Raw genomic sequence first — 27,687 nt, forward strand, 5'->3', positions numbered from 1 at the left:
AAGATGCTGTACATTTACACTTTGATTGACACCACAATAGAAAGGCGTGGATGCAAGTCACAAGTGTGCTTCGTTAACTTTGCGAAATGTGACCAAATACCACATCTCATATTTAACCGATGGATGCAGGAATAATTCGGACATTCAAGGCATACTACAATAGATCGCTTGTTAGACATTACCTCACCTGTGCTGAGGAAGGACGTGATCAGACACATCGGATCAACATGCGGATGCCACTCGGTAAAATTATTGATGTGATGAATTCAATGAGGAAGGTTAAACGAACACAAACAACAATGAAAGACTTTTTGCTATGACTATAGATTATTGTTGTACTTGCTATTCATTGTTTTATAAGCTTTACATTAAATGCTTATTTGTTTTATCCAGATTCGTGTCGTTTATGTAATAGTAAGGGAAGCAACTCTTGCTTGAACTTGGGTCTTGATTCAGTAGTCCGGACTATTCGCAATCCGGACAAATTTGCTGAGAAACGCAACCGTCCGGATTAACGAGGCTTCACTGTACTAGTTGTGTACACAACTGATAATAAATACTATCTCTACTCAATTGTTGGATTTCAGCCATTGTTGTTTTACTTATCGATAAATATTAACAAATGTGTGTTCGATCTCTGGGAACAAATAAACCCACCAAAGTGTCTATCTACTCCTACTTGTCTACCTGTACGACAAACTCATGGGAGGATAGGTTCCGAACTGATCTTTTTCGCCAACCGTGGTCTGGCTGGTCATTTTCAGGTTTCGGTGGAATTGTTGAAATTCAAATGATTGTAGGTAGAGCACTAGTTGCGCCAACAATGGCTAGCCCGTTATGTTCCTTCCAGTCCGGACCTTCGTTCGGGATCTGCTGCTTCCTTTCGTGGAAAGGGTTCATCTAGAGGACATTCCAGCCGTCAGCGTTGGGCATTCACTGCTTCATGACCAACTTCCGCTTCCGACCAGTCCTCCGCTCAACGGCCTGAGAAACAGTGACTTGTAGACATTAGAGCGTGACTGGGTTCTTCCGCCCCCAGTCGTGCCAATCCAGACTTCCCCAGTAGGTGGAAGACTTGGGATTTATGCTCCCAATTGGACCATCTTGGACGACCCTTACGTCCTCTCCACTTTGTTTCAGCTTCTGATCATCGGCAATCCTCCTCTGACTTTACTTCCGGATCACAGAATGTATCCCGCTCAGCAAACGGCTGTTTTACGATCCACGATAAACACCTTACTCCAGAAACTTGCAATCCAATCCCTGGGCCCAGCCCCCGGTCGACCCGGGATTCTGCTCTCCAATCTTTCTGGTTCCCAAGAAGGATTCGGACAAGTTGAGACTAATTTTCAACATGAAGGTCTTCAACGAGACGTTTTTGCAGCCTCCGCCCCATTTTCGCATAGTGTCGGTGGCCCTACTCAAGACCATTATCAAACCGGGAGACTACATGGTCAGCCTCGACCTACAGGATGCGTACCTTCACATCCCGATCTTCCCGGCCCATCGCAAGTTCCTTCAGTTTGTCTTCGAGGGCACTCACTATCAGTGGTGTTCGAAGCTTACATCGACAACTGCATTCAGGCGCAGACCGATCGTGCCCTTCTGCTTCATCACATGCAGTTGGTGATGCAGCTTCTTCACCAATTAGGCTGGCTAGTCAATCTGCAGAAGTCGGAACTAGTCCCTACTTGCCGTCTTCAATTCATTGGAGCAGTGTTCGACACAGAGGTCAACTGTTTGTCCAGAGGGATCATTTCTGCAAGATACAACGATTGGTTCCCTTTGCATTGGCGCAACTCAGGATGTTTCGCCAATGGCAGGAGCTCCTGGGCCTCTTGACGTCAGGTCAGGCTTTGACCCTCAGGGGTCAACTGCGACCTCGGCCCTTGCAGCTTTTCCTGGCGCCTTACATCAGAGTGGGCAATCCGCTTGCCTTGATCACTCTGCTTCCGGGACTATATCCCCATCTCCAGTGGTGGATGGAAGAGTTGAAAGTTTGCGGTGGAGTTTGCTTAGGGACGTTCATTCCGTCTCATCACCTGTATGTTGACGCATCTCTACACGGGTGGGGGGCTCACCTCGATCAGCAAGTGGCAGAGCAGAGGTGCATACCGTGCAGATCGCGCTTGCCACATCAACATTCTGGTGTTCAGGGTGGTGATTCTTTCAATCATTCACTGGCAAGATGTCCTACGAACAACTTCCCTCATGGTCCGATTGGACAACGCAGCAGTTGTGTGGCACATCAACAGGATGGGGTCAGTGGGGTCTCCTCAACTCCTGCAGTGGACACAACAGTTCTTTGACCTGGTGGACTCTCTCAACATCTCTGTGCAAGCCAACCATATTCCAGGGGTGAAGAATGTCTTCGCGCATTCTCTGTCCCGGCCGAAGTCGTCCCTCCCCAACAGAGTGGAAATTACATTCACAGGTGTTCCAGACCTTCTGCCTTTCGTTGACGACTCCGACAGTGGATCTATTCGCCACCCGGTTCAACCATCAGGTGCCTCTGTTTGTGTCTCCGATTCCGGACCCTCTGGCTTGAGGTCACGATGCTCTAGCCATTCTGTGGGACGACCTAAACGCTTATGCGTTTCCGTCAGTGTCCCTTCTTCCAAGCATACTACTGAAACTGCGTGCACCTCAGCGGATGACACTGCTTTTGGTCGCGCCCTACTGGCCGGAACAGAAATTTGTTCGTAAATCTTCAAGAACTAGCCGAAACAAATCCGGTACCACTTCCCGATCAGCTCAATCTACTGGTTCACCCGCACTCCAACCAGCTACATTGGTCTCCGCTCATGCTCCATCTTCACGTTTGGCGCATTTACATCGGTTGCTAACGGCTAAGGGCTATTCGAAGCGTGTTGCTACTGCCATCACTACAGCGCATCGCACCTCCACTAGGTCACTCTATGATGACAAGTGGAAGAATTTTGAAGCGTATTGCAGGAAGAAGGGCATAACATCTCCCACTATGGCATCTCTGCAGATGGTGGCAGAGTACCTTCAGCATCTCTGAACCTCCAGAAAGCTTAAAGGTTCTACGCTATCCACCCACCTGGTTGCTCTTAACACGGTTATTGCGTCGGCCTCGGGTGTGAAGGTGTCCTCTGTCCCTGAGCTCCAGTCTCGCCTCAGGTCTTATAAACTTGCTGACCAATCCTGGAAGTTCCGGCCTCCAGCTTGGGATCTTTCCGTTGTACTTACTCATCTCACGTCAGGTGATTATGAACCTCTGGAGGAGAAAGATTTTGAGCATGTCACCTTTAAGACCTTCTTTCTCTTGGCCTTGGCCACAGCTGCCCGTATTTGCGAGTTGCACGTTCTCGATGTCTCTCAGTTACGATTTGAGAGGTCTAGACATGCTAGAGTGTTCCTTCGTTTGAGGTGGGATTTTCTCACCAAGAATCAGTTACCAGGACAGCCGGACCGACGTTTACGATCCCACCGCTGTCTACTATCTTGGGCCCAGATGACAAAGAAGATCTTTCCTTATGCCCGGTTCGAGCATTACGGATTTACCTAGCTGCCTCTTAAGGATCGCCGCAGGCTGCGTAAGAGACTGTTATGAGACTCGGGCTCTCGCTTCCACCATGGCGCTTCACAGGATTTGTTCCCTCCAGTCCATCATGGAGGGATGTTTTTGGAAATCGGATACTGTGTTCGCTCACACTACCTGCGGGCTCTCTCGGTTACAGATGTGGAAGGTCTACATCAATTCGGCCCCTTGGTGCTGGCGCAGCAATTGTCATTGGCCCATGTTCGCAGATAAAGCAATCCTTCTTTTATCAATGTAATCCATGTCTTGGTATTTTTTTACATATGGGCTTAGATCAATCTCACCTAGGGAACTAGGGTGTGTCTGCACTGTCATAGCTATGACTGGATAGACTGTGAGGCCAGTCTTGTGCTACATGCAAAGATGGTCGACACTCTGCTTACTGACCTCTACTCTTTGAGCAATTACGTCAGTGAAGTGTTGATTTCTGATTACCTACATGGTTTTCGAAGCGTTCCGCTCCTAAGTCCTTTCTCACATTTGGTAAGTTGGGGGGATTGGTACTGAACGTTAAACTAGTTGAGCAACAGGGCTATTCCCTCTTTCATCGCCTTACAGCGTGTGTCTGTGGGGGTTAGTTTCGAAGCAGAGTCGGGCCAGATTAAGGTCTTTGACTTTAATTCACTGGGGTAACCTGATAAATCGCGGGGAGGCGGGGCCTACTTGCCAAGCTTCGTCCTTTTGCTTGTCAAAAGTTGCGGCTGAAAACCACATAAATTCGGGAGTGCCCACTCCCTAGAGTGTTTGTGCTGTGTAAGCCAAGGGGTTATCTGAAGAAACCCATCACAAGTTTGGAGTTTGCATATCGGGAGTTGGTGCTTTACCCTGGCCTCCTTGTGTTCACGGTTGTAGTATTGACAGGGTAATCTGCAGCCCTCCTACCAACCGTGGGATTAATCATACCGTGAGATAGGATAGGATAGGAAGTTTAAAAATTTGGAAATTGTAACTATAAATTGTATATTTATATACTTATCCTATCTCACGCGATGGATACCCACCCGACCTGCCCCACATCACAGATTACTGGAAGCTCCAAGACAAGAATGACAGGCACAGGTCGTCACGTGATCATCTGAGCTATCTGCATGCTTATTGAGATGATTGACAGGTGCTGATATCGGAGTGGGGGCAGAGGTCAGAGGCCAGTAAGATTTGATTTAACTTAGTCTACAGCACCTTTCCACACATGGTCGTAGAAGAAGAGGAGAGGTGCATACCGTGAGATAGGACAAGTATTTATCATCCAAAACTGTGTTCCACAGGAGATATCGCTTGTGTGAGATCAAACGATATCTCCTAGGAGATATCGTTTTGACAGTAGATTTTGTACAATGCCCTGACAATGCTATGACGTCATTTACTTGATGACGTCACAATGCTATGACATCGATGCCCTGCAAGTCTAATGGCAGTACCATGTTCAGAGATGTACATTTTTCATTGAAAATTAATGAAGATTGATTTTAGATGATAAATAGAATCTCACCCTCGTGTCTTCTGATATCAAATATATCAACACTCGTTGATAAAGTAAAAATATCCTCAGCAAGCCTCGGATATTTGTAACTTTATCAACTCGTGTTGATATAATTGATATCAGAAGACACTTGGGTGAGATTCTCTATATATAGTATGACCAGAAGTTATTGCGAATTTTAGGAATATGTTGAATTGGATTTCTAGTATATACAACCTTGACCAGCTATCAAGTGCTTGGTTTCATTCAAGAGAGACAACTCAGTTAATCCTTTTTCATTAGTTTGTGAAGAGTTATCCCCCTTTGTTTACTTCCTAGCAGACGACATTTTCAGTGATATAGCAAGGACATCAGATCAGCTAAAGTGATTTCAAGTAGAACAGGCATCCTTTTGTCCACTGTTTATCGTGTTTTGAAAAATATTGCAAATGGATATGGCATTGAGCACCAGGAGGCCGCTTGGTATTTTTGTTTCTAAAAACTAACGAAGGAGTTTAGAAAACTTAAGGCTGGATATGATTGATAGAGGAACTGTGACTGTCTGCAAGGAGACAATTAGAAATGAGCTATATGCAATGGGTTGGCAGAAGAGTCGAGGAATTCCATCACCGATCATGAAACCTGAACAAAAGGAGCGAAGGTTGAACTGGTGCTTACAGCATAGAAATATTAACTGGGACAATGTGATTTTCTCAGATGAAAGTTCTGTGTGGCTGTTTCCTAATACACTGATATTCTGGATCAAACAAACTGAAAAACCTTTGTATCAGCGCCCAAAGTACAGTCTGAAATTTAACGTGTGGGGTGGCATATCTGTGTTAGGGGCAACGCCCCTCTGTGTATTTGAAGGGAATATGAACAGTGAGCGGTACACAGATATTTTCGAGGGACTTTACTTCCATCTGCTCACGTGTTCTATGGATATTTTTTTATTTTCCAGCAGGGCAACGACCCAAAACATCGTTCAAAGCATTCACAGGCCTAGTTTCGGACCCAAAATATGACATTATTAGATTGGATTATTAGATATTGCTCTGACCTAAATCCAATAGAAAATGTTTGGGGACTTATGAAGGAAAGTGTCAATAAGAAAAATCTCACAAATATTGCTGAAATGAAAGAAGAGGTGGTCCGATATTGGGACCACGACTTTCTAACTTATTTGATCAGTGGTATGCCCCGCCGCATTGAAGCCTGCATTGCTGCCCATGGTGACTTGACAAAATACTAACTGTTCACCTGTCTTTGAATCTGGAGTTGTGTTCTGCTGATATTCACATTTAATACATGAGTAATGAGTGAAATTTCTGGTTGTACTGTAAATATACAATTTATAGTTAAAATTTCCAAACTCAAACAATGATATAAGAGAGAACTTGTTTATTTATGTCTCATCTTGTACATACAAAGAATACATACATATGTTACTAAAATATAAATGTACAAGCTGCCAAAGGGCTATATGAGACACATGCAATAAAATGACATAAAACCTTGCAATGCATGATATGTATTCACACCTGCTTCCTTTCCACTTTATGACACAATTAAACAATCAGGACTTGTTTGTATGACTAGACAGATTCCTGAACTGTTTGAGATGTATTCTAGAAGTTGTAAGTTATAGGAATGACAAGTCTTTATGGATGATCAACTTTTTTATTGTATAATAGTGATGTTTCTGGATAGATGCTTACGCAGTTTTCAAGCTTGAGTTGGTGAATGGATACAGCAGCATATAATATATAGGATACATGAGGGCTAACGAGACAGTGGATGATAAACAAGATGAATAACAATGAAAACAAACATAATACTGTAATCGTATATATTTTCATGGTTTGCAAGGTTCGCGGAAAGTTCACAAAAGAGAAGTTAGCACAGTTCTTTTTTCGCGCATTTCAAACACCTGAGTGATGGTATCCATCACAAAGTTTTCACAACCCATAGACATGCAATGATCAAAGCTAGCCGCCATAATTGAATCGTCTTTACTAAAACAATCACAGAGAAAGAGGTGGGATTATACTTGTGTCAACATGACGACATCTGTCCCATATGCGAGATCAACTGACAACGAATTATGGAAGAGTGTATACTAGTACTAGTACTTTGTGGAGAGTTTGTTGCTCGAAGAGGTCATGTAGATTTCAGAAAGGATAGGAGAGAGTGGCAAGCCAAGTGATCCTATATCCTGGCAGTTATACAGTGTACTTTGTTAACTAGAACACAGAAGCTGAAACTTAGTTATAGTGCTTTTTCCAACCAATGATAACTGATTTTGTTGAACAGGTTCAAAATAATTTGTTGCTGTTGTGTCTTCAAAAGTTTAGTTGTTAACATACTATCTCATAAACCACAAGGTCTAGGAGTTAACATACTATCTCATAAACCACAAGGTCTAGGAGTTAACATACTATATCATAAACCACAAGGTCTAGGAGTTAAAAATTTGGTGTTAATGGTAAAGGCTGTTATTACATTCAAGATTGAGTGAGTTCACTCAATGACTTTGACTAATAATATGAACATTTGGTTCATTAGAAGTGAGTTATTCAATTTCTTATGTAAATTTGCATGCTATAAGAATGTTGGAAATGTCAGTTTTCATCATAATATAAACAACTTCAGTTATGGCAAAATGCACAATTACACTATAAGTTTCTTCCTACTTCTTGTGGTGGAAGATACCTATGTGTAAATGGTGATATGTTCATTGTGAGCAAGAGGAATAGGGGAGAATGGATCTCATGGAGATGAATTCAGAAGGAATGCAGATTAACAGTCTCAACAGAGAACGACATAATATCTCAAATACCTGGAGACCACAACCATGGACCTGTACACAATGAAGTCAAGATAAATCTTTTCAACAGTGCCAAATATGACTGGCTTAGAGGCAACAAGTTGTGAACCTAAACAAGTCAACAAGAATGCATATCAGTTGTTTGGGTTTGATTGTACAAGCTTTTTGTCAAATCATAGAACATTCCGGAAAGAGTGACTTCGCAATTTTGTTGTCATGATGTAAATGTGTATGCATAAATGTGACTGAGGTTAGATTTATAAATCCATCGGTAAATGCCACCCATGTTGAGAAACATTCATGTAAGCTACAGTTTTCTGGCCCTAATTTTCTATCATGTATAATCACATATTTTTATCTGCATAATCTGAAAGAATTAGTTATTATTTCAGATGCTCAGGAGGCTCCCCGGGATTATTCACTTGATACATCCAGCAGCCTTGAGAGTCTGTCATCATCACCTAGTGGATCCACTGCCTCTGTCTTTTCTACCCCCGCCACTTTCACCGTATGGTCGAAGATGTTCACTCTTCAATCCAGCAGAGATGGAGAAAATGAGGTCCTCCAAGATTCACTCTTTCAATCAGGTGATATTCATTTGAAAATCAATTGTCTGAATAAGTAAAGGGAAATCAATTGTCTGAACAAGTAAAGGGAAAATTGTTGCTTTACAACTGGTTATCTCCCAAAACTTCTACAAAAAGTCAAGGCAGAATGATGCACGTACCTATGGGTATAAAGCAACAGCCCAGGGTTGGGATTATAGAGGGAGTAGTTGGGACTAGAGGATTACAGGAGTAGAGGATTACAGGAGTAGAGGATTAAAACAGGTTCAGTGACAACTTATTACTTACTAAGTAAGATGAAAGAGTTTTATGTGTTTACAGTAACAACATGATCCAGGCTCACTTATTCAGTGGAGACATGCAACAATTTTAAACATTTAATATAAATTAATTAAAAAAATAAAAACTTCAGTCAAAAATGCAGTTGATATTACAAATTGAGTATTCTCACTTTATAAGAGATTAAAACTGTAATATATAACCTATGTCAACCTGCAGTAGGAACATGCAAGAACCTCTTTCTGAAAAAAACCTACACAATGTACAAAGTGTCTCCAATATGACCATACTCAAAAAACTTGTACAGAAAACAAACATTGCACTAAATGCGGCAAAAATAACCATACATTTGATAAGTGTAAAGCACTGCATCCATTGCCGGATAACAGACCATAGCTCATTTGCCCATAATTGTCGATATAAACAACAGCTCACAGCTGAACTCAACAGACATGTAACCAAGACAACCCAATAGACTAAACAGGCAAACAACTATCATAAAACCCACACACAAGATAGACACAATCAGTCTATAGATCCAAATCAGGAAAGACCAAACTCCTCAACTCCAAACAGTAACAAGGTACTACCCCAAATGGATCTTTCTCTAAATGATTCCAGGAAAAAACAAAACATCAAACTTCTCTCTGAGTTGGAAAAATCTCTGGTACAACGTGAGAAATCACAAAATAAAGGTAAACCTCAACCAGTTACATTTCAAACCTCAGCTTCCAGCACTTACAAAGAAAATCAAAATCAAACCCACAAAAACGTGGAAAACACAAACTGCAAGACGACTAAACTACTCAAAATTAAACCAATACATTCAGTCAAATGACCTGTACCAAACAATAGATGACAGCTCTTACAATCAACCCAACTTCAGTACTTTGGTTGAATCCATTATGGAAGTGGCACTTAGATCCAAAGAGGCACTATAATAGAAAAATGGATAGAAAACAATGATTTAATCATTTTAAAACACCAGGGTCAAGCCACATGGCACAGCTTAACCAAAAACCAATACATAGCAATTGATCTCTCATTAATAAACTCTCAACTAGGCCACAACTGCTCATGGGATATTGGTACAGATTCCTGGGGTAGTTACCATTTCCCAATTCTTGCACATATAAATGGCAATCTTAAAGAAAATTCAACTACCGGTACCCACATATCAAACATAGAAATAAGGAAAAAATATAATTTTAATAAAGCAAACTGGGAAAAATTCAAAATGTTCTGCACACAACAACTTGAACAAACCAACTTTCTTAAAGATGCAGACAAACTAAACCAGCAAATAATAGACATATTAATTACTGCTGCAGACCAAAGCATCCCCTTAAGTAAATAAACAGAAGACACTCCAGTACCCTGGTGGAACAAAGAAATATATAAAGCCAGAAACCACAGAAAAAAACTTCTAAAACAAGCACGCAAAGATACAAATAAAAATTCCTCTGGCACAGGCAGCTAGACAAAATGTCAAACAAATAGTACAAAAGGCCAGAGACCAGGGCTGGCTCAATTTCTGCAGCAACCTAAGCTTCAAAACAAATTCCAGAAAAGTCAGGAAAAATATAAACTGGATGAGGGGTAAAAATAGAAAACAACAATTTTTCCTTATCCTGACTCATGCTCTTATTGCTTGTCTCCTTCCTCTTGCGAACATAGTGGAACACTTGTATCTCCCTAATTGAAGTTCCCTTCAATGTAAAATCACTAATTAGTACACCACGAGTTACCTCCCTTCCACAAGCGCGGGAACGAGGGCGCCACCTCTACCCATGTGCCTCACTCTCTCCTTCTTCGCCCAGTGAGCTGGACGTGAGAGCGCCTGTGTCTCCCTACACACTATATCCTTTGATTATATTTAGTTAGTTACCTCGTATAGAGATCTATAGAGGTTTAGCTAGTATCTTTCAACAATTATATATTGATATTTAGTCGTGTTTCTACTGTTTATGCACGGGGCCGTGCTGTTTGCAGTGGATTACGTTGATAAAAATTCTGTACTGTTGCACATTACGTTTTTATTCTGCTGCTGATCGCATTTAATATGCCCTAGCTGTACTGCGCCATGTTTCATGTGATTCACGTTGCAGTTGCGATACTAATTTATCCAATTCTACCTTTAATAAATAATTACTTTGCGTTTGAGGCAGCGCAGCAGATAGATGGGCGTATGCAGAGTCTAGCCATGACTGATACACCTGAACCCCTCGCCAGTCTACTGCTGTTGGTCGACCCCCTCCCGTCTGGTGTTCGCTAGAGTGGTAGAGGCGTGGGGCGTAGTCCGCCGCCTCAGAAGCGTCCTGCTTCCCCAGACATCCCATCGTCGCAGCCGAAGACTAGAGGGTTTCTACTGCATCTCTCAGCGACCTCTGAGGGAAATCAGCGAAGTCTACTTGAACTTTCTCAGCCGAGATTGTTCCGTCGCGAATTTGGGCCTGTATGATGATCAGCCGATCATCATACCTGATAATACATCAAAGAATGACCGATGTCGACAACAGTGATGTCAGCGCAGATCAACATGCAGCCTGATGTACCAGCGCTGATATTCTATGATCTTCCTGAGGGTCCGTAAGCTACCAACACTCAGCGCAGACCCGCACCCCAGGGCAGCGTCGACCTCTGAGGGGAAATCAGCGAAGTCTACTAGGACTTTCTCAACCCGAGATTGTTCCAGCCGCTGAACTGGGCCTCTCGATGATCAGCCGATCATCATCCCGGCGTCGCCACAAGAAGCGACCGGAGACAGCTACAGTGACATCAGCAGAGATCGCCATGCAGCCTGAGGTCTCTACACTGGCGTCAGGCGACTTCCCTGAGGGGCCCGCCGCTAACATCGCAGAGAGGGCACCGACTAATTAAATCGCAGACCATCCCAGATGAACTGTTGCGGCAAATCATGATCATGATGGAGGGCCACTACAGACTGGGAAGCAGCCAGCCCAAGGCCTGAGCCCAGCGAAGGTTCCAAGCATGAGCGACACCCCAGAGGCACCCCATCAGCGTAACAGCCACGGCGAAGCCACCTTCAGCGAAGGAAGTTGCAGACCACCTCCACGAAGGACCCAGATGTACAGCCAGCAGGAAGGCCCAGCGAAGGCGGGATAGATCATCACCTTCCCTCGGCTTCATCCTTAGATGCGGACTCAGACCATCAGACCTCACGGAAGCCAGCGAAGGTCAAATCGCCGTTCCCAGGAGGACCGGAGGAAGAAGGAAGCGAAGGCCCAGCGAAGGACACCTGACTACACAAGAGCTTAGCGAAGCTATCAACATTCTCCTCACAGGTCTCGAGAAGGTCAACCCATAGGCGCCAGATCACCAACCACGATCTCAGCGCCCGTTAACAGCGCCCGATCTCTCTCGTACATCACCCGTCGATCGTCTCACAGGTCACCACACAAGTCTGCACACAAGTCTACAGTCAGGTCTCCCGGCGTCACCCGACATAGAGATAGAAATACACAGTCCACCATCAGAAGAGCATCAACATCTCATCAGCGATGCTGGGATAGAAAATGATGGAGGCATCATTTTCTCAGGCGCTGAGATCACGATATTGGATGGTAAACAACCTAGATCTCTCTTCACCTTCCAAGAGTGGCAACTCGGCGCAGACATACCTGATAAAGGAAGGCGAGGCAGGCGCCATCACCTTACCTCCGATCGACTTCGATTGCTGCGGTGCCACAGTATGTGGACACAGCCTACCATAAAGCCATAACAGTTCAAGCGCCAGAGGCGTATGTTCTTGGCATTAATAGATCTAGAGCGATCAATGAGATTCTTATCACCAGATTTGGTGACCACGACTTCTGAAGATGATAGGATGATCTACTCGGCTCTACTTATGCAGAACCAGCAAGAACCACACCCTGTATGAAGCTAGCGGCTCATATATTGATCGGATTCTAGACGCGGCTAAGGAAGTCCCAGGCCACCTCAGCGAAGGGCTAGAGCCTCACCAGTTACAAGGGGCGTCCGCGGAGGAGGGTAAGCTTCACCGACCCCACATATTGCTGAGTCGCGGTAAAACAAAACACTCACTCACTCACTCCTGTTGAACACAGAGGTCGTTTCATGAAGCAAGCTCATATATTATATATATACTGATCGGGCTCTGACTCGATACCTTCAGCGAAGGTCGCGAAGGCTAAGTGGCTCAAGTCTACCTCACACAGGAAATCTAGAATGGATGCTTCGAGAGCTTAGCGAAGTCTCCGGCGTCCACCGAGGAATTCTCCTCCAAGGTCTCCATATATTAGCCCTTTCGTCATATATAGCTACTTTCGTCAGTCCGTTCAAGACATCGCATAAGTTGTCTATCAACTGTATGCCATATGCGTCTATAAGCCTCTGGCGAAGACAATTGCACAGGCTATTTACAACACAAAGCGTCGCTATATTAATTAATCAGCGGCGTTGCATAGATCTTCACAGAAATCAACCTTTCATTATAGATTGCTAGAATATGCAATCCCGGACTCTGATCACGATTATCTACATGCGTGACCATTCGCAGATCTGCAGACAATTCAATATCGAAATTGAACAGCAGCCTTGTTACAGCGAGTATAACTCATAATCGTCAAAGTTTCTGAGAAGAAATATGTACAAGTTCAGCTTTAATTCTACAATTATGGCGATACATTCATGTATACAGTCTACAAGCTGACAACTTGCAAGTTTATTGTACCTTTATATAAGGAAGTGAATTATATTCAAAACTGAAGTTACATTCGACAGCCAGGAAAATAACCTACCCAGCATTAATATTACAGGCGAGGTATTTGGCGGAGGTTTCAGCGTTTACCTTAACCCTCGAAAACGCGTGGTCACTTTCGGGTAACCGGGAAGCTACGGTGAAGACCGGCGATTATGCTAATATCAGCGGCGGCAAGATTTTATACAAGGTTTTTTCCTGCTACACGGTGACATCATCACAGCGGGTATTCTACAGAATCAAAATGCCTTGTTCTGATTGGACGCGTTGGACAGCGACCTACGCGAGAGGTCGATCTTAGTTCACAGTTCAAGACTTACGTTACAAGTGACAACTATATATCAGTGAGCGAGCAAGCCTCCTTACAGTCCAGTTAATCTGAACCTTCATGATTGGGCTGCTTTCTTCAGGTTAGAGACCTCCCCTGTCAAGTTAGGGCGAGGGCCGCGGCAGTCAGGCAATTTTACATAAAGTTCAGCGAGGACAGACACACCTGGTTGTGCACCTACATCGTCAAGGACGCTTGGCGAATAACCTAGGCGGCCGGGATACAAGTGGATCTAAATCCACAGCGTCTCAGACTACAGCTGAATTTCATAATCAAGCTACTAACACAACTAGATGGTTAGTAAACCTACTTAAACTTTCTGATTGGAGAATTAAAGCGGAAGTTTCACCCTCCAACTTGGGGATCTGAATATAGTGCTCCAACACCTCACAAGTGAGGTTTATGAACAACGCCTGGATGACATACTTGGACTCCATGATCACGATGATTCTATCACGATGGCCAGCAAGAGCACTGTAAATTTATCTCCACACGAAACAAACAGAAGGGAATAATACAACAGATTATTTCCTCTATCATCAACTTCATACGCAGAATGAAATCTCTCTCATTACTATATCTCCGTTTGGATCAGAACTGTCATACTACGTGCATACAAGGCGGATGGACCCAATCCGACCCTCCATGAGCTTTTAATACTCATGATATTAGAAGCTAACTTCTACAATTGATCTACACAATATTATTTGAAATAATGGAGGGTTTATTTTCTGGAGATCCGATATGGTGGTTGCCAACCATTATCTGAGAGATATCATCACCGAGGACGTCTCATGTATCCACCAATTTGATCCCATGGTCCTCGCACAACAGTTGACAGTTCCTCGGAGAAGATAAGTCAATCTTACAGATTTCTACTTATCTTATAACAGTACTAAATAGCTACATGCTATATATAATTTGCTTAAGTTCTTTTTATCATCACAGTACTATGATTATTACATCATACAATATATAAGTTAACAACTCTACAGAGTTGGTTATTATATATTTACCTTAACTTAATTATATCTTAAGCATAGTACTATACTCAGATTGTAAAATATATAAGCTAACAAACTCTACAGAGTTTGGGCTATTATATAGGTAGCTTAAGCTTATTCATATCTTAAGCTCAGTACTATGTTTATATCATATCAGTATATTAGCTAACAAACTCTAAAGAGTTTTTGCTATTTGGCTTAAGGCTCATCATATCTTAAGCAATATGGTTTACATTATAACATGTATTAGCTAACAAACTCACGAGTTTTTACTATTATATATGTAACTTAAGCTTATTCATATCTTAAAAAGCAATACTATGTTTATATCATATAGGTATATTAGCTATCAAAACTCTAAAAGAGTTTTTGCTATTATATATTTGGCTTAAGTTTCATCATAATTTAAACTTTATGGTTACATTATAACTTGTATTAGCTAACAAACTCTACGGGTTTTGCTATTATATATGTAGCTTAAGTTTTCCTTCAAATCTTAAGCTCAATACTATGTTTATATCATATAAGTATATTAGCTAACAAACTCTGGGTTTTGCTATTATATATGTAGCTTAAGGTTTCCTTCAAAGCTCAATACTATGTTTATATCATATAAGTATATTAGCTAACAAACTCTCACGGAGTGTTTGCTATTATATATGTAGCTTAAGGTTTCCTTCATAAACTCAATACTAGGTTTATATCATATAAGTATTTTAGCTAACAAACTCTAAAGGGTTTTGCTATTATACAATTAGCTTAAGTTTCATCATATCTTAAGCAGTATGGTTACATTATAAAATGTATTAGCTAACAAAACTCTCACGGGTTTTGCTATTATATATATAGCTTAAGTTTAATTATATCTTAAGCTCAGTACTATGGTTATAACATAAAAGTATATTAGTTAATAAACTCTAAGGAGTTTTTTGCTATATACATTTAGCTTAAGTCTAATCTTATCTTAAGCTTAGTACTATGGTTACATTATAAATCTATAAGCTAATAAACTCTACAGAGTTTTGGCTATTATATATGTAGCTTAAGTTAATTATATCTTAAGCACAGTACTATACTCATATTGTAAAAATATTAGCTAACAAACTCTACAGAGTTTTGCTATTATATAGGTAGCTAAAGCTTATTCATATCTTAAGCTCAGCACTATGTCTATATCATATAAGTACATTAACTAACAAACTCTAAAAGAGTTTTGCTATTATATAATTAGCTTAAGTTTAATCATATCTTAAGCTTAGTACTATGTTTATATTTTAAAGTAATTTAGCTAACAAACTCTAAGGAGTTTATACTAGCATATTAACAAGCTTAAGTCTATTAGTCTTAAGCATTGTATTAATGTTATATATACTTTATCATAATAAGTACATTGTAATAACCTTTATATGGCAGCTGATAAGTTAGCAGCAGGAATTCATCAATTCAGTGCCTTTATGAAGTTCCCATAGGGTTATTACAATCATCACAGTTCAAATCACTAATTATTAAAATCCAAAGTATTATATATTCCCACCTCCGCTCTGTTGGATTCTACAAGCAAAAGAGCATGAGTCAGGATAAGGAAAAATATGTAATTTTTTGAGTAAAATTGATATTTTATACTTATCCTGACTCATGAATCAACCCTCCCATCCTCCCAAATAACACTTTGGATTTCCCTGTAAATTCAAATGTTGGGCTCAGTATATGAGGAGAGAGTGAGGCACATGGGTAGAGGTGAAGCCCTCGTTCCAGCAGCTTGTGGAAGGGAGGTAGGTAGCTTCGTGGTGTACTAATTAGTGATTTTACATTGAAGGAACTTCAATTAGGGAGATACAAGTGTTCCACTATGTTAGCATGAGAGGAAGGAGACAAGCAAAAGAGCATGAGTCAGGATAAGTATAAAATATCAATTTTACTCTTTTACTGAAAAAATTACATTAGGTCAAAATCTATCTATATGATACAACTCAATCAGGCTTTCGCAAAAATCGCTCCACCATAGATCATCTGGCACAAATCCATCCAACTCAATCAGAACTGCACAAAATAAAAAAAATATACACACTTGTAGTCTTTTTGGATTTCTCCAAGGCCTTTGATATGCTCTGGAGACCGGGTGTCATAAAAAAATTACAAAAAAAGGCTTAAAAGGGGCACTATCAGCCTTTTTAACTGACAGAGACTTTAAAATCTCCCTAGATCATCAAATCTCCAAAAACTATACACTAGAAAGTGAGTGTCATGTCACCCATCCTCTTCAATGTTATGGTTGATGATATATTCAACAACCTCAGAAAGAACATAAACAAATCCCAGTTTGCCGACGTTGGAGCAATATGGGTTAATGAAAAAAATATCCAAAAAGAACAAAAACAAATTCAAGCTGCACTTAACCATATTGAAAACTGGACCAACCAATGGGGGTTCCAACTCTCTACCACTAAAACAACAACTGTAGTATTCAAAGCACAACATCGAAGAAAACAAAACGTACATCTTTATATTAACAAACAAAAATTACCGCAATCAGATGCAGTAAAATTTCTAGGTCTAATCCTAGACCAGCACTTAACATGGAACAAACACATTCAATTCATACAAGAAAAATGCAAGTCAGATCTCAACATTATTAAATACCTATCACAGAGTAAATGGGGTAGCAACACACATTACTACTACTATATAAATCACTCATCAAATCTAAATTACTCTATGGCTGTGAAATATTTTAAGATATGGCACAAACACATAAAGACAAACTCACTTCCATCCAATTCTAAGCACTTAAATGTATAACTGGAGCGTTCCCAGGAACATCCCTCCAAGCATTATTGGTATAATGCGGGCAACTAGACCTCACTCTCGAATGGGTAAGATGTAAAATGAAATACAGTGGAAATCGCCTAAGTAAAGATCGCTTAACTAAACAGACCGGATTAGTAAACACTATTCTTTGGCAAATTTCTTCATTAATTATCACTATTAGAATCCGGTTAACTAAACTCGGATAAGTAAACAATACCACTTAACCCCCTTGATGCCGAGGTTTTTTCAGGCGCACATTTTCATATGGTTTGAAAAGAGAACGTTGTGCGAGAATTGCGCTCGCGTGGTCCTGGATCTACGTACGGCTATACAATTACACAGAAATGAAGAATATTAAATTTCCTATCCGTTAGTATAAATATAAGTGCAACTACCTCCTCGGTTTGAGAAATAGACCTTGCTAAATGTTGTCAAAATTTTTGTTATGCGTTAAAAAAAAGTACATTTCTCCGCTTTTTATCGCGCACCGATAAAAGCACTGTGCTACGAATGTTTTAATTTGGCATCTTTACGGAAAGTGTGAGTGAAGAAAATACAGCCTGATATCTGAACGACATAAGTGTATATGAATTGGGTTTATGTGCTTATGCATAACATTATACGCTCAACATTAAAAATGACTTGCAATAAATGTCAAAAATGGATTTTCTTCTACGACGTCAAACGACGACAGAGAGGTCATACACTTATAATGATAAGGGGGCATAACTCTGTTATGCTTAACACTAGGTCAATGTCACTCAGATCACATGGAGAGAATTTGTTGTGGATACGGACGCTATATTTTCGTTAGTTTGTGTTTACGGTGAACCAAACTATTCCAATTCAAAGTTCCTCAATGTGAGAGGATACGCTTTGGTAGTTTCACAATTTATAAGAAAAGATGACAATGTACTACATGTGAAAGCACGTCATAACGATTTGGATGGCCCTATCCGATATATAAGTTAGTTCTTAGATTCCCATATTGTCCTGTTTGTGTAGATGTATTTTGACTACTTTTGCATCGTTATTACCAGAGTACTAGCCATATCTTCAAATGTAATGAAATTGCTGAAAATAATACACCATTTTAGTTGACGTCATTGCTTGTTTTATGCATTTTGTGACGTCGGAAAAAGACGACATTGGTATGCTGTTTAGTACATATCTCACCTAATTTCCATTAATTGTGTGAAAGGTCTCGGCTTCTATGTCAGAATTTAAGACTCTTTAGACAAAACATAAAATGACTGATTTTTCCATTTAAATAGTGTCCTGAATATATCAACAATTAGACAGTTTGACTCTGTATCTTTTTGTGAGCAACACGCGCACCTGTTTGGCATCAATTTAAGCGTAAAATGAAAAATAACATTTCACAACACCCGAATATTTTGTTTAGGATAAGAATTTTCTTTGTTTATGATTATGTAGCTATTTCTCTTCATAAGTATGCAATGGAAGATGCAAAATGATAGCTTTTTATATATGGAACTAGTACATACTATATATTAGAATATGGATGTAAGATTTGTCCAAATTAAGTCATGACATGGTTTATATAGTTTTAAACAATTTTCGTATAAATATAGTTAGAGTTTGATATCCTGTCATCACAATATTTTTAAATCGAATATGAATTGATAATATTATCGAAAACAATGATAGTGAATCATAAAAGCGTTTCCGACAAAAGAACGCACCTGGCCAATCAATTTACATCATTGTTTTCTCTATAAACCGACACACAAATGTGCAAAAACAAGACAATTCCTTTAAATATGTGTGCATATACATTTCATACCATATATAAATCATTTTCATTAATATTATCAGTTTTACTTATAAGGTTGAATTAAATCGACGTTCATTAACCTGTTCATGTGAAACTGCAATATTAGTGCAAATGCATTGAATATTGTACATCATCGGAACTAACGCAATTGCAGTTATGGCTACGTTTGATCTTCTTACACTTGTGTAAAGGTTTAGAATATGGTGTATTGCACTAAATATGTCAATTTCCTATGTAAATATGATTCAAACAATCAAAAACTTTCAAAGAATAAAACACTGTAAACCCTATACGCACGTATATGATATGATATTGAACAAGGCTAAATGTGGATACTGAAGTCAGTTTCATGAAAAAGTATCTGAACTATCGCGCAAAATATACACCATAATACTTACAGTGTAATCGGAAGGATTGGGCGATTGTGTTTACTCTTGTTCAACCGACCTTCACCTCAAAGAAATTGCCTAATATGTACAACAATGTTGACGTATGACATCACTACCGCTGACCGATTTCTTACAAAATGGCGGCTTTGCTGACAAGGGTACACAGGATTTTGCGAGGACCCTTCCATTGATTCAGGGATTGTTTGTCCATAAATATGAGATGTAAGTAATCAGAATGATTCTGACTATCTGTGTATTGTTATATGATTTTATCGTTTTCACTAAAAGTAAGAGAAAAAGCCAGAAATGCAGATAATTACCGTTGTCGTTCTGCGTGATTTTGGGTCAGTCATGGCGTCACGCTGCACGGAAACTTTGACAATTTCTTATGAATTATCAAATCATTGCATTGTATCTATTTATAATTTCCTATTTCTTGCTACGATACTCTTTCCATGCATATTCCAAAGGTATTGAGCCATTGCAAGCATTGAATAGACGGATGAATGTTGGAAAATTTCAGAAAATGCTACACAGTGTAAAATAGGTTTTTGTCTTTGTTTACATTTCGAACCAGCGCAGTCTTTCGAGCACAGCGTTCGTTTTCACACCCAATATGTTTCGTCTCATTTTATCTAGACAGTTGGCATTGGTGACAAAGGCCAGTTGCAGTTTGATTCTAAAATGTATGGGGAATTCATTGATGCATTTTTCGAAGCTGAATAGGAAATATACGTGATGTAATAGGCGTCTCAATACCGGCCTTTGCGAAGCGTGATTTTGTAAACACTATCAATATGGCGGAAAAGCTCACGGCGTTAAAGTGTAAGTGCATTTTCGAAAACATCCCAACCGATTCTAGATTCATCGGCAACGTTTCAGAATTTTAATTAGCGATTTCATGTAAAACTGATATGAGTGATCATGAATATGTTATTTTTGAAATTCAATACTCCCAGTAATTATCCGATTTTCCAATTTCAAAACATACAGCAAATAACGCTGTGAATCGCGATTTCCTACTGTGTAAAAAATGGCGACATTTTCGATGAAGCCTATTTTGAAAGGTCATTTTTTAGCACTTGAACTTTGTCTAAAATAATAGTGGATGGTATCAAGAAACAGGACATTTCCCGCAGAATTCGAAACTGTGAAGTGTATTTGTGTACGTGGGATATTTTGATTTTTATTGGACTTCAAGTTGAGGGTTGAAGGGGAAGGACATATATGTCCCTGTGGCATCCAGGGGGTTAACTAAACGTCTCCTCACGGTCCCTGGAAGTAAATTACTTAATAAAAGAGACCGGATAACTAAATTAGCGATCACCACATGATCCGACATGAGGGGCGCGTGTCAGTCTCCAGCTAAACAAACATCCTACTTACAGCTCGCTGGCGTCATGCAGTTGACAATACCCTGACAACTGGAGTCCATATTACTTACAAATGTTGTCAGTTATTCTGCTGTATACATGTACATGCATATGGTTGTCATTTGCAGGTTTTGATAAGTTTGGATAAGTAAAATACCTGATAAGTAAACAATTTTGGCAAGTCCCTTGAAATTTTACTTATCAGGTTTCCACTGTATGTAACTCGATCCCTTAACAACCTCATTACAAACAAAACTGAAAACCACTATACATCTCTTAAAAATAAAAATGAAATCATTATCAATAAAGGCAAATACCCAAAACCTTTTGGACAAAAAATACAGGAAATTAAACAAGAACTTGGTTTATATACTACAGAATATAATGCAAACCCATATTACAAATCTCTTCCTCCAGCATTACTGCCCAAAATCCTGACCAACACAAAACTTACTGAACACAATATACTTAATAAATTCACAGTGTAAGAATTCATACAACAAAATTACAATCCACAAGATAATCTTCACATTTATACTGACGGATCCAAGGACCAGAATTGTAATACTGGTTTTGGTATCTACATACCCAAAAAAGCCTTAAATAATCCTATAATCTCCCAGCAAACTCCAGTATCTTCACAGCAGAACTCGCAGCCATAGTTGAAGTGCAACAAAGGCTGAATCACCCCCTATCACCCGCCTGTATTCAAACTGACTTGGAGATTGGCGCCATCCTTGCAGTGGAAAGTGAGTTTCTTGATATCGTAGTGAAGGGATGCTTCTTTCACTACTGCCAGGCCATTTGGCACAAGACTCAGGACCTCGGACTGGCTGTTCAATACAAGGAAGACCCCCGCTGTCCAGACATGGATCAAAAGAGCTGCCGGCCTTGCCCTTCTCCCTGTAGATGGCGTTCAGGACGTTTGGGTTGATGCCATGGAGTCAGCCCCACATGTGCCTAGAGCTACTGCTTTCAACGACTACATTGTCTCCACGTGGGCCAACGATGATTCCCAATCCAACTTATGAATCAACACCTGACAGTCGGACCCCGCACCAACAACAACTTGGAGAGATTCCACAGCAGACTCAACCAGATCTTGCCCCATTGCCATCCAAATATCTTCAGATTCACTGAAGTGATTAAGAAGATTGAGACTGCAGACAAGGCAAAGATTGCTCAACTTGAATTTGGAGCAGCCCCACCCACAAGAAAACGTGTCTACAGGGCAACAGAGAATCGATTGATGAGACTGAAGGACAAGCTTCTCACCAGGCAGAAAGCACCACTGCATTTTCTAGATACTGTTGGCCATCTCCTAAAACTTGCTTAATGACATTAGAATTATCAGACATTATGTTGTGACATTTCAAATTGAAATCAGTGCTGACGTTGTTATAAGACACATAAGACAATATCAGGTATTTTTGAAAAATCATATATTGGTATATAACATGTTATGATATTTATATGTCAATATATTTCAAGACATTACGTGAACGTTTGCAGTCCATTGAGACTGTTGACTTCAGTATCTAGTGTGACCACCACGAGCGGCAATAACTGCAGCACAGCGTCTATGCCAAGAGTGCACCAATCGATTGATGAAGGCCATTAGCACCTTGAACCACACTCTGAGAAAGGCCTGGCGCAATAAATAGGCTGTGTTCGGCCTTGTTATGACATTATTCAGTCTCCTCTGAATTTAATCCAAAAGATGTTCAATTGGTTTTAAATCAGGACTGGCCACCGCATAATGTTGAGACCGTTCTGCTGTAGGAAGTCCCATGTAGCTCTTGCAGTATGGGCCCGGGCGTTGTCATGCTGGAACATGTTGTTCCAGTGACATGCGAAATGTGTTATGAGGTGGGGTTTGAGAGCTTGGTCGATGTAGTGCACCAGTGTGATGCCGCCTCCTCTCCCTGGACCAAGGTTCTGGAACACCACAGGACCCACTCTGGTTCAGGCCTATACCATACCATGATGCTTGCACCTCCCCATGAGTCTCTTTCCATAACACATTGGTCTGAGTAACGCTGGCCACGTCGTCGCCATATTCTTGTTCTGCCATCTGCAGTTGATACGCAGTACCGACTCTCATCTGTGAACGGAACAGTTCTCCATTGCCTGTATCGCCAGTTTTGGTGTTGTAGGGCAAACTACATATCAGGTATTTTTGAAAAATCATATATTGGTATATTACATGTTATGATATTTATATGTCAATATATTTCAAGACATTACGTGAATGTTTGCAGTCCATTGAGACTGTTGACTTCAGTATCTAGTGTGACCACCACGAGCGGCAATAACTGCAGCACAGCGTCTATGCCAAGAGTGCACCAATCGATTGATGAAGGCCATTAGCACCTTGAACCACACTCTGAGAAAGGCCTGGCGCAATAAATAGGCTGTGTTCGGCCTTGTTATGACATTATTCAGTCTCCTCTGAATTTAATCCAAAAGATGTTCAATTGGTTTTAAATCAGGACTGGCCACCGCATAATGTTGAGACCGTTCTGCTGTAGGAAGTCCCATGTAGCTCTTGCAGTATGGGCCCGGGCGTTGTCATGCTGGAACATGTTGTTCCAGTGACATGCGAAATGTGTTATGAGGTGGGGTTTGAGAGCTTGGTCGAAGTAGCGCACCAGTGTGATGCCGCCTCCTCTCCCTGGACCAAGGTTCTGGAACACCACAGGACCCACTCTCTGGTTCAGGCCTATACCATACCATGATGCTTGCACCTCCCAATGAGTCTCTTTCCATAACACATTGGTCTGAGTAACGCTGGCCAAGTCGTCGCCATATTCTTGTTCTGCCATCTGCAGTTGATACGCAGTACCGACTCTCATCTGTGAACGGAACAGTTCTCCATTGCCTGTATCGCCAGTTTTGGTGTTGTAGGGCAAACTTGGTCTGCCAGTATGGGGCCACCTGGTTCCTCTGAGCTGTCTTGAGTCGCGGCATCCTACTGACGTTTTAATGTGAATGTTTCAACCAGGTTTGGCAGTACATTTTTATAGGGCTGGTCCTTGTGAACAGCATGTGCAACATGAGTTGCATGAAAAACATGGAGAACACCGTACCATCTCCGAGATCAGGTTGCGTTTTTGAGACCATTTGCTGGGTTCCATTCTGAGTTTGGGAAGGAATGTCTTTGCTCAGGTAAAGTTGGAGATGTTGTCAAAAATATACAATCAAAACATTAAATGAGTTTACAGTTATCTGTTTCTACGGATGAAATTCCAAACTGACGTTTCTTTTGCTGCTATACTTGAAACTCTACATTTACAAGTTCTCCAGAAATGTTTCAACAGTTTCCTTAAAGGGTTCAAAACCCATATTTTTGGGGACCTGTTATTATTTATTGAGATTTTGCTTTGGCATTTTGTCTATTCTCTGTCGATCAATTTCCAACTTCTGTTAAATGTCAGAAGGGATGAACATGAAATATTTTAGAAAATAGGGAAGGGCATTGGTTTGTTATACCATAAATAAATCTGAAACATGGATAGCATGTGTAGCAACAAAGTGGCATTTGTTTTAGTTCATGCCATTTAAGTGAGAACCATTTTTTTACCCAAGATGATAAAGCAGTTTGACTTTTCTTATAACCAAGTCAGTGTGCCAGATTCCTTCAGTTGATGTTTACAACAATCAAATCAAAGATCAAATCCATCACAAACCTTCATACTTAGTTAAATGGGTAAGTGTGTGTAACTTTGAGCATCTTAATTTTAGTTTTTAGTGTCATGAAAGAGATAAATACATGCATTGTTAGATTTGTTCTCAAAAATTTCCATTGACAATGTGAACATTCCATGCACACACGCACGCACGCATGTGTAATTGGGTATTAATCTTGAACCAGACATTAAAAGTATACATCTCTTGTTTTTGTTTCAGGGAGATGCAGATGGCCGACATTCAAAAGTGATCACAAAATCAGGTCAACATGATCCATCCTTGCAGCTCTCCCATCAAAACAAAATTAAAAGTATGTATCCTCCACATGGAAATGAATCTGGGAGCTTGTCCAGTAGTCCAGCGTTAACAGATACAGGTGACAGCCCAGGTCCAGATCAGTCAAGTTCCACTAATGTTGATCTTGACATCAACATGACCAGCAACACTGGATCAGTCATGTCAGAATCTGCTGTTACATCAACAGGTGGTACTCAATCTCCTTTACTTCCAAATGACCAGCTAAGCTTCAAGTCCAGTTCAGACAATGTACAAGACACATGTGAAAATGAAAGGTTGATGCAGCATAGTGTTGCCAACATGACCTCATGTCCATACTCGTCTTCCTTGTTAAAATCATCTCTGTCAACAGTTAACAATACAACTGTTTATAGCCCACAGTCTTCCATGAGTAACAAAATGATGGATCCTCAAGAGATTGCTGAAAGGGTTATGGCTGATGTGCCAAATGTCAGAGAGATGATTGAAAAAATGCAAGAAATTAGTCTGGTACAATCAGAAATGAACAGTCATCAAATACGACAAGTATCTTCGAACACTGTTTCAAAACAGCATATTTTGTCAATGGATAATAAAGACTTTACAAAGGAACACAGAATTAATTCACCACTCCTTCAACTCAGAAAAGGGAGAGTTCCAAATCCTGCCAGCATTCCAGTCCGAGTACAAAAGAGTTCTCATTCAAGCTATTCACATCAAAAGATAGGAAGGCAAGCAATTTCTTCTGAGGTGCCTCATAGGTCTGATACTGTGAGTAGTTTAGTGCCAAGTGTCATTCATGTTACAAGTGGACAAACTGGAGAAAATAGTGTATCTTCTGACAACAGTGAGGGGGCAGATTCAAATTTGCAGTCTTCTGTATCTAGTGGCTATCATTCAGAGAAAAACTTGACTGGCAATGTGACTTATCATTCAGTGGAAGACAGAAATTCCTATACAAAAGATTTTGTTAACAAAGGTCGCAGCGCTTACAGTTCTTCCTCACAGATGTCATCTTTCCGTCCATACAAGCCTGCTTCTCCATTGATTAGAACAAATGCAGTTCAGAGTCGACCCGATAGCACAACCAGTACAAGTAGCCAATACTCTACATCCTCCTCAGGTCTCTCGGCCATCTACAGACCTATCAGTGAGATAGTCACAACAGCCTCTTCACCTAATCCTTCACCTTTGGATACCAGAAAACTGAAAGAATTTTCTTCCACATCCTTGAGTCATAACAAAATAGATTCAGTTACAAAACCCAAGATGAAAGTGAGCTTTTCTGAATCTGAAACAGATCAGTCTTTCAACACCAGTTCTGAGGACATGTCTACACATGGTATGCCATTAAAGTTTGATGTAAGCAGTACTCTTTCCTGCCCAAAGGGATATGATAAGTTCTTTGATTGCCATAGTATTGCCAAATGTTGTAACAGTGAACTGCCAACTCCAACGGAACCTGCAGTTGCGTCAAAACAAGACTTTCCAGAAGGATATGGCAGTAAACCAGTGACAGACATTGCTAGTGGCCTTAAATCTTCAGGGAAAGTTTCATATCTCGACAAAGACAAGCGTGCTCTTCTGAAACGTCACATGCTACAATCATCAAAGTGCTGACTTTTCTACAGAATGACTGCAAACCTAGTGTCAGGCCATGGTACATTATCTCTTCTTCATAAATGCCTTTTGATATGTGTACCCCCATCAGCATTGTCTTTTTTGTCGTAGTGTAACCATGTCAGGACTCTATAGATGCAACTCTTGTTCACTTAGTTTCAATTTTTATTTCTGTGTTAACTGAGTCGAATGTAGGTATTTATTGTTTCCTATGTTTTTGCATGTGTGTCAGTGTGAATGGCTGACTTTATATTATTGTATGACATGTACATGGGCATGTAAGGAAAATATATTTGTATGTTTAGGATCATATTATATTTGATTATGAGGAATTCTGTATGTTCCTGTATAAAAAGAGATTCAATATATTCATTCATGGAAATAACTCCTCATTCTTACTACAAACAGAACCCAGATTAGCTTATTATAACACCACTGGTGCTTTAAGAGCATATGGTGCTTTTAAGCGCATATGGACATATGGACATATGGACATTATTAACCCGGATAAGCCAAGCTGCCTGTGAGGCACTAGAAGGTTTATAGTCACATCACCATTGAACAGGGTACCCGTTCACTGCCGGGTGAACAGTGGCAATTTTGAATGAACTCCGTTGCCAAAGGTGAGACCACATTTGTACCTAAGTTAAAGTTGTAGAAACTATCAGGAGTCCAGCTGCCAAACACAGTCACCCATCAAGGACTCTCCACAACCAACGATGCTTAACTGACTTGTGACATGGGCCCCATGGAAACGATTTGGACTTAGTCTCAAAAGGGAGGGGTGGGTTTCGTTTCCAGAGCACAACAAGAAAACTGTTCAATAACTTTCAACAAAACTCAGTAGATATATCAAACATCACCTAAAGTGGTGCCTTTTGGTATTTACAGATTTTTGTCCTTTTCATGTTTCATGATTTCCATGGAAACGTCTTGTACTTAATCTCAAAAAGGAGGGGTGGGC

At 40.5% G+C, this 27,687-nt stretch overlaps 1 protein-coding gene across 1 annotated transcript in view; it reads left to right on the top strand.

The window, feature by feature from the left end:
* Window positions 1–27,105, top strand: part of LOC124288909 (tetratricopeptide repeat protein 28-like) — a 223,761-nt gene extending 196,656 nt beyond the window's left edge. The window contains 3 exon segments of the mRNA XM_046725502.1: window positions 8,244–8,340; window positions 8,342–8,438; window positions 25,047–27,105. Of these exon segments, the coding sequence (XP_046581458.1) occupies window positions 8,244–8,340; window positions 8,342–8,438; window positions 25,047–26,723 (1,871 nt within the window). The 3' untranslated portion in view covers window positions 26,724–27,105.
* The last annotated feature ends 582 nt before the right edge of the window (window positions 27,106–27,687 follow it).

The sequence above is a fragment of the Haliotis rubra genome, unplaced genomic scaffold (assembly GCF_003918875.1).
Source record: "Haliotis rubra isolate DU_JTF1 unplaced genomic scaffold, ASM391887v1 Scf429, whole genome shotgun sequence".
Classification (NCBI taxonomy): Eukaryota; Metazoa; Mollusca; class Gastropoda; order Lepetellida; family Haliotidae; genus Haliotis; species Haliotis rubra.